Source organism: Neopsephotus bourkii, unplaced genomic scaffold (genome assembly GCF_033783945.1).
Source record: "Neopsephotus bourkii isolate Nb327-2 ecotype Australia unplaced genomic scaffold, CSIRO-AGI_Nbou_v1 NB_611, whole genome shotgun sequence".
Lineage (NCBI taxonomy): Eukaryota > Metazoa > Chordata > Aves > Psittaciformes > Psittacidae > Neopsephotus > Neopsephotus bourkii.
This window is the reverse complement of record NW_026901111.1, coordinates 128,745-136,873: the sequence shown is the minus strand read 5'-3', so window position 1 is coordinate 136,873 and position 8,129 is coordinate 128,745. Positions and strand designations below refer to the sequence as shown.

General features: G+C 49.2%; 1 protein-coding gene across 1 annotated transcript; it reads right to left on the bottom strand.

Moving 5' to 3' along the window:
- Positions 1-259: 259 nt before the first annotated feature.
- Positions 260-7,658, bottom strand: CLEC3B (C-type lectin domain family 3 member B). The gene is made up of 3 exons (XM_061351851.1): positions 7,336-7,658; positions 3,741-3,839; positions 260-2,144 (listed from the first exon to the last, which is right to left on the bottom strand). Exons 1-3 carry the CDS (start codon positions 7,439-7,441, stop codon positions 1,744-1,746), a joined length of 606 nt encoding a protein of 201 aa, XP_061207835.1. The 5' UTR covers positions 7,442-7,658; the 3' UTR covers positions 260-1,743.
- Positions 7,659-8,129: the final 471 nt, after the last annotated feature.

Here is an 8,129-nt window from a genome sequence, read left to right as displayed (position 1 = left end):
CTTTTATTTCAGTATGAAATTCCCCAACAGCAAGGGGAGGGGAGGAAGGGAATCTTATTTTCCTATGTGTATCCCATACGTATGGCATGTGACGAGGATGATAACAGGGAAGCGGGGTTATCCTACAAACCATCGCACAGCGGAGGAGGCTCTCCCTTTCTGCTTTCCCCCTCTGCCTTTGATATCTCTGACCTGAGAGATCCCTGGAGCTGCTCTGAAGGGAAATGCAAGGAGAAAAAAGCACTCTGACCACGCTGACTCAACTCCATTCCTTCAGCAAGCTCTATAAGTATCTTTATTTTATAGTCATTTGAACAGCGGAGAGGTTGGCAATAGTGACAGCCTTGGAAGTGTGCACTCTGTGTTTGTGTGTCTGTTTTGATCCCTCCAGCTTGGTTCCCACTTATGTCCTGGAAGACCCACAATCGAGCTGCTTTTACACAAAGCAGCACATGGAAATACCTCTCCCATGGGCTCCCCAAAGCATCATGCCTCAACACCCCCAATTTGGACTGGAGGGGTAATACCAAGCACGGGACTGCAAAGAACCACTGCTACCTTCCAGCCAACAGCCCTCCAAGCTTCATTACACTGCTGGTGTAGCCGTCACCTCTTTCCCATCATTGCTGGTTCTTTGGTTTTTATTGTCTTTAACCTTCTTCTCAGCAAAAAAAACTGCCTTCAGGTTTATATTTGCTGAGGACTGTGCATGGCCCAACAAAGACAGGAATATTTCAGCTGGTTTTCTATCCCTTAAAGGGGTTAGATGATTCCTAAAGCTGGAAAAGTGAGTTGTCCTGGAGTTTGTTTTCAATACACAGTTGTTTTTCATAAGGCAGAGTATTCCCTAATAGCATTAAGTTTCTGTTTATTTACGTAATGCTTTCATCTTCTGTTTCCATTAATATAGTTGACTGACTATACTGCAAGTCATCACTGCTTCCCCCATGATGCTGGAGCATAAATAAAGCTTCCAGTGGGTCTGGCAGTGGGTCTTGCTCTCCCACAGGAATCAGTGAAACTGGCTTCTGGCTGATGAGAAAAGGACCAGGAAAGCAGGGAATGCTTCTGGAAAGGACACCCACCTTCTCAGTAAGTCAATGGTAAGTAATGAATGAATTAGTAAGAACCATGCCTGGTACTTGCTATTTCATTCATGCACATAACTGGACTAGTCGGACAACCCATTGAGCAGCTGCTACTCAGCCAATAAGCCCAATTGTATCTCTTATGCAAAGCAGGAGTAACTCCCTCTGCTTAAGACAGGACCTCCATCCCCAGGAGCCTGTGGTACTGTGAGGAACACAGAGCTCCCATGGGTTTCTGCCAGGGCTTATGGGGAACCAAAACAAGAGAAGAAGGCAGGAACTAGCCATGCTGGTGTCCCAGCAAAGCTCAGCAAGATGGGAGCGACAGCCTTAACTGGTTGCTGGACTGCTGCACTGGTTCTTTGCCAAAACAGCCGAGTCTATATAGTCCTAATAAATTCCCTGTGTAAAAAAATATATCTATAGATCGTGCCTTAGGAAGAACGCTGCAGCTGCTAACGGGGCTGGATGTGGCCAAACGGAATGCTCTAACGCTCTCTAATTCCACATGGAGCTGTGACAACTCTCTTTGCAAAGAGTGGCTCTACTCAAACATGTGTGTGTGCAAACATACATGTACACACACACATATACACATACCTACAGCTTTATAATCCCAGGGGGAAGGCCATGGGTTGTGGGGGGCCCCAAACCGCTACACGATCATGAACTGGCAGACATAGGGCAGCTGCTCTTTGCACCTCTTGTCGAACCACTTCCCGATGGCAGCTCCCGACAAGGCCGCGCAGTTTTCCAGCTTGCCGCCGTCGGGCTGGGTGGTGATTTCAGTCTCCCAGTTCTTGTAGCGGATGGGGCCACCCGTCATGTCGACCCACTTGCCCTCCATGGCCATGTCGTTGAGGCCCAGCCAGATCTCGGTCTCGGAGCCGATGCTCTTGCGCATGTAGTCGTAGAGAGCATCGTTCTCCTCGCCGCCCTGCGGGGTGCTGAGCGTGCCGCCCTGCGAGATGCAGTTCTCACTGGCCTCGTGGTAGGTCTTGGCCTCTGGGAATGCCAGGAAGCATTTTAGGTGGATTTTGGTGCCTTTCAGGCAAACTGAGAGGTCACGGCGCGAACAGAGCAAAAAAAGAAGACAGAAAAGGGAATTGGGGTTAAAACCAGTGCACGGGAAGAGGCAGCGGTAGCAAATGTAGTGGCCAGACTAGAGAGTTCGTTTCTTAGGCTGTGCAGTGACCCTCAGCAGCACGGGAGTCCCAGGGCCCTGTTGCTCCTTTGCAGGACACAGCTACCAGAGATGAAACTCTTCATCAGGGACTAGAGATAGGGCAAGGGGTGATGGGTTCAAACTGAAACAGGGGAAGTTCAGGTTAGATCTAAGGCAGAAGCTCTTCCCTGTGAGGGTGCTGAGGCGCTGGCACAGGGTGCCCAGAGAAGCTGTGGCTGCCCCATCCCTGGCAGTGTTCAAGGCCAGGTTGGACACAGGGGCTTGGAGAAAGCTGGTCTGGTGTGAGGTGTCCTTGCCCATGGCAGGGGGTTGGAACTGGATGAGCTTTAAGGTCCTTTCCAACCCAAACCAGTCTGGGATTCTGTGATTCTATGAACTGGGGGGATGTGGCCCCCCTGTCTGCAAACCACTGGGATAAATAGATCTTGAGGTGCCCCTTCTGCCCTCCTGGGCTCTGCCAGAGCAGAGGCACAGCCTGGTCCTCCTGCCCTGGCCATGCTCTTCCCCAGCTTTCTCTGATGCGTTTGCTGGAGGCATGGTGTGTGATGGGTATTGCTGAGGGTCTGGGGAACAAGTCTGCAATGCCAGTTACATCACCTTAAGTAGGCAAGATGAAGAAAGTGTCTTTTTCAGTAAGCTTTGCTCAGCAGCATTGTGCTTGCATCGCTTGAGGCCTTCAGAGGGAATTTGTTTGCCTCTGACTTTATTGTTAGGGGTAGCAATTTGTTTTGCTTTCCTTTCAAGCTCTAAACCTTGGCAGCGCAGGGTACTGTGGCCAAACAAGAACTAATCAGAGCCACACATTAATATCCAAACCGCCTTCATCTTAATGAATATGAGCTTGGATCTAAAACCTTGATTTTGCTTGTGTTGCTTTTCTGTGAAGGAGAAAGTTCTCCTTGACTTGTATTTTCATCTCATTTCTGTTTCGTGTTCTGTAAGTCCTTCTCCTATTGATGTCAGTGGTGTTTGTGGAAAGTAACTGCGAGGCATGGCTGGAAGATGGACATTTTGGGACTGTCCTCTGTACATGTTCAATGAAGCACAATGGGATTGAGCTCTAGTGAGCTTGGTATATATAAGAGACCAGGTCACCATTTCACTGGAGTCAGACAAAAAAGCAAGCTACATTTGACTAAAGCACAGACTAATCCATTATTCATCCCTCTAACTCATAAAGGAAAATGAACATCTAGCTTAGTGTCATCAGAGTGCCACAGCTTTACAATGTAAAGCTCTAGTAACATCAAGAGGGGGACTTCATGCCATTAACTGCCTGAGGGGTTTCATCTGCTTGGAGGAACTGCATTTTGATACCCCAACCTCTCCCTGTGATGGACTCTGTCCATCTTCGCATCTTGGGTGTCTGGGCATCTCTTGTCAAAATGTGTGGAGCAATTATAGCCACCTTATAAGCAGCTCCTCTCTCAAAGCAAAAGCCATGCCTTCTTCAGCAAGTCCTTTACCTGTCTGGAGGGCTTGCTTTTCCTTCAGTAGAGCAACCTCCTGAGAGATGTTGTCAATCATGGCCTTCAGGTCTTCAATCATTTTGAGGTTCACAACATCTGGTGGGGAAATCAAGGGAGGAACATAAATATTGGTTGCATGCCCAGGGGAGGAACAAAGCCATTTCTATCATCAATACTTTCTCTGCCTGCCTGCAGAGAATGACAAACAAAAGGAATCCACAGTGTCAACACCCAGGCCCCCTTGCACATCCATCAGAGGGATCATCATGTGCTCTCTAGCCTGGTTCCACCATCAACCCAGTTTCCCTAGTTTGGGTTTCAGGGCTTTGCACCCCATGGAGCTTCCTACCACAGAGGTGCTCCTTAGGCTGCTGCTGTGGTGGGATGGGGTCACACACACAAGCATCACAAGGTGCAGGCTCATGTCTGGAGCTCCTGTCTATGGCACTTGCCTGGAGTGCTGATCTGATGGTGCTGCCACGTGTGAATGCTTTGTGGGGAACTTAAGGCTGATGATGAACAGCTCCTTGGCCAGTTGCAGCCTTTTAAAGCCCATGTCTTGCTAGGTATGTTGCCTCTGCAGTGGATCTAAGCAGCTATTAATCACTACTTGGATTTCTCCTACCTAAGAGCAAAAGGTGGTGGGACATCAGATGCTGAGGCAGAGGCACCAAGCGGGGAAGCAGCTTAGATGGCGATCAAACCTACCAGCTTGAAGACTACATGGTGCCACGGGTATGAAAAGCCAGACACATCAGGAGGAGGGCATTGGGCTGCTTTACTTATTGCTTCATTAACTTTAATAGGTTCACTTAACACTGAGGCACTAGTTATTATTCTTCTGCCTTTGATGAAAACACTGTGGGAAACAGCTGATTAAAGCCATTTATTGTGGGGTTTTTTTCTCATGCAAGCCTGTCTTGCAGCAGAACAAATGTCACTTTCAGGTTTAAGTAACATCCAAGGGCCACAGCAGGAAACTGCCAAGGAATCTTTATATTTAAATATCTCTTTATATAGTTCCAGCCAGGTTTCCTGGTGGGTTCCCATCAAGGTGACACATCTCCTTGATAACTACCTAAGCACCCTGTCCCATATATATATACCCATATATGTTATACCACCTTCTGTCCAAATCCTGGGCCACAAGATGCTGCTACAGCAGCACGTTCAGCAGGACATCACAGTGAGACTGGTGACTGTAGCACTCCAGCTACAAAGGGAGCACTGTGGCTCCATCACCAGACACCGAGTTCCTATTTTATTGCCAGAGGGTTTTGCTCTCTGTGCTGTCATTTCCCTGAGGCTCTCCTTCCTGAAGCAAGGCTATTTATGGCTTGAGTCTGTGGAAGGTGTCCCTGCCCATGGCAGGGGCTGGAACTGGATGAGCATCAAGGTCCCTTCATCCCAAACCAGTCTGGGATTCCATGATTTTCAGGGAAGAGCACCCAGACTACAAGATTACACCAAAATTCTGGGCAGCATCAGGAGTGGACCCCAAATCGGTCCCTATCCACTGATTTAAGCATCCAGACTCCAGTTTCCATCTCTATTTACCTTCAAAACACATGTGAGAGCTACACAGAGACGTTTCCTCCTTGTGCCCCCAGCAACATCACTGCAGCTCCTACCAAGGCCTGTGTCCCCATGTGGAGGGGTGCCATTGCCCACCTCCCCTGGGCACCCTTGTGGGCAAGTCCCACTTGTCTCCAAGACACTGGGGTTCAGGGATTGTTTCCTGAATCCCTGTGCCTGGAAAAATCACTGGGGAGCAATTTGAGGGGACCCCCCCCCTCCCCAACAGCAGGCCAAGTGAATGTGCTGTCTCAGTGTTTTCTACATGCTATGGTTTGGCTTTTTCATGTTGAAACAGCAGCATTTTCATCCTGAAACAGATCCAAATGTAAGCAATAATTACCAAAAAAGAAAAGAAGAAGAAAAAAAGGAAAAATGCAGATAAAGAAATGAAAAGCTTGGCTCGAATCAGCGCTTTCTTTTCTAACATTTGTGGTTTGGCTGCACAGATTGAAAAGAAAGAAAACCAGGCAGAAAACCCCGACCCTCCAGTGGCTTCACCCTGCCTGAACCTCCCTGGGAAAGAGTAAGGGGTGAGCAGGGATGGGGCAGTGGAGGCCAGGGATGGGATGGGATGGGATGGGACGGGATGGGGCCATCCTCGCCCCTGCAGCGGGTGGGCATCTGCAGGCTTGGATGTGGCAAGGGGTTGGGGACAAAGAGGAGCCTCACGGGGGTGTTTTAGCCCTTTCCTCCTTCTTTTCCCACCCCCTGGCATGGACAAAAGTCCAAGGAATGTTAGCCAAGGGACACTGGAAGTTTCCAGTAAAGGCAGTGCAGCTGATGTGGCTGCCCAAAACATGCCAAGTTGTTGGGTGTTTTCCTTTTCCCCCACAGAAAACTTGACTTTGAAAAGGAGCTCTGAAGCTCCCAGTAAAAGCTGCCAGCAGAGGATTGGATTTGCAGGACAAACCTGCAAATGGTTTTAAATCAGAGCCCGATTTTCCTGTCAAAAAGGTGATTTCTCTCCCACCTTCTTGTCACCAATGGGTGACTTACTTAGAGAAAACCAGGATTTCTCTAAGTAATCTCTCTCCTGGTGCCTCCAGTGAGTTCCATGCACTTCTGTGCCCAGTATGAAGCCACGGGGGTATTTTTTGCTCTAGAGAACGACCACGCACCAAGATCTAGAATAAGCAGCTATGCCATGATTCCATAGAGAAATCTAATGGGAGAGAAAGGAAAAACTTCTCAAGGATCCAAGATCTATGATGAAAACAGCCCCTGGGTGAGCAGAGAGCAGCCAGGCCAAGCAAATTCCTGGGATGCTTCTCCCTTGCTCCCTGCTTCATTCCAAGCAGGAAAGCGCTTGCCAGAAGTGGTCCAAGTCAGACACAGCAGGCAGGTTCTCACGCCACTGGGATGGATGCAAGCTGCTTCCTTACCTGCCTTCTAGGATTAATATGCATTGAGCTGGAGGGAATAAGAGTGGGACAGTGGCAAAAGAGGAGAAGAGAGGGAAAAACCAAACACACAAGGGAAAACTTCAGCATCTTTTCATGTTCATTGCCCTCTGGTAAGCGTGAGAGGTCGGAGTTTGTGTACAGTTTGACATGCACCAGGGGTAAGTGTTTAAAAACCAAGATCCATGTTGCTGTTTAAGGGATTCTGTATGATCTGCCTACTCCTGTCTCCAAATCTACAACAGTTTTCTGTCATCTGCCACTTGGTTCTGAAAACAAATGAATGAGGGGTAGGGGGTGTAGAAATGGAGAGTTTAATAGACAAGAAGTTTGGGGAGAAGCACAGATAACATGGAAAAGGGGTTGCCCTCTGGAATTCAGACCAAGCCGTCCCACCACTTATTTAAGGTAGGAACCCACCTAAAATACTTCACTGTGTTACAGAAGAGCTTCACAATCATCCGACAGGAGGGGAAAATAACTCTCTGTTAGGGTTTTAGCTGCTTACTTGAAAGCTTCATTAAAGCACTGTAAAATCCCCAAACACCGGAGCCAACAGCATCCCCCCAAGCCCCGCAAGGTTTCCCACAGGGAACACGCCAAAGCTCCTTTACCTTTCCTGGAAGGTGCTGGTTTCTGCCGGGCTTTCCCGTTTTGCTGGCTGGAGATGTGGGCAAGGGAGAGGAGGCAGAGGAGCAGGCAGGCTCCCCGCAGCGCCATGCCGAGCAGGGCTGCAGTGGCTCTGCTCTGCCCTCACACAGCCGGCTTGGATCCCAAAGCACTGTCCCACAGAGCCGCCCGCTGAGCTGCAGCCAGAGGCAGCCTCCTGGCCCCGGGGGGGGCTCAGCGGCTCCAGCCAAGGCTGGGAGCATCCCAGAGGGGTTGTGTTTCTTAGCACATTGCTTGGGTTTGCTTAGAAATAAAAGGGGATGAATACGCTGAGAGTCTGCTAAGCTAAACATAAAGAAAGGCTGGGAGTAAAGTGGAAATGATTTCCTATGGCTTTTTAGTGAAATAAATAGCATGAGTTTGGGAATTGGAGTCACCATCCCTGGAAGTGCTCACAAACTATATAAATGAGGCCCTCAGTGACATGGGTTAGTGGTGGCCTTGGCAGTGCTGGGATAAGGGTCACGATCTTAAGGGTCTCTTCTGACCTGGTCGAGTCTATGATTCTATGTGTCACAACATGAAGTGTGAAATGGTGTTTGGGTGGCCAAGGAGCAGAAAGGGGCCCAGGCAGCCCTGCAGGGGATGCTGCCTGCAGGAATGCTGCCTGCAAGGGATGCTGTCCGCAAGAGATGCTGTCAGCAAGGGATGCTGCCTGCAAGGGATGCTGTCCGCAAGAGATGCTGTCCGCAAGGAATGTTGCCTGAAGGAATGCTGTCTGCAAGAGATGCTGAACACA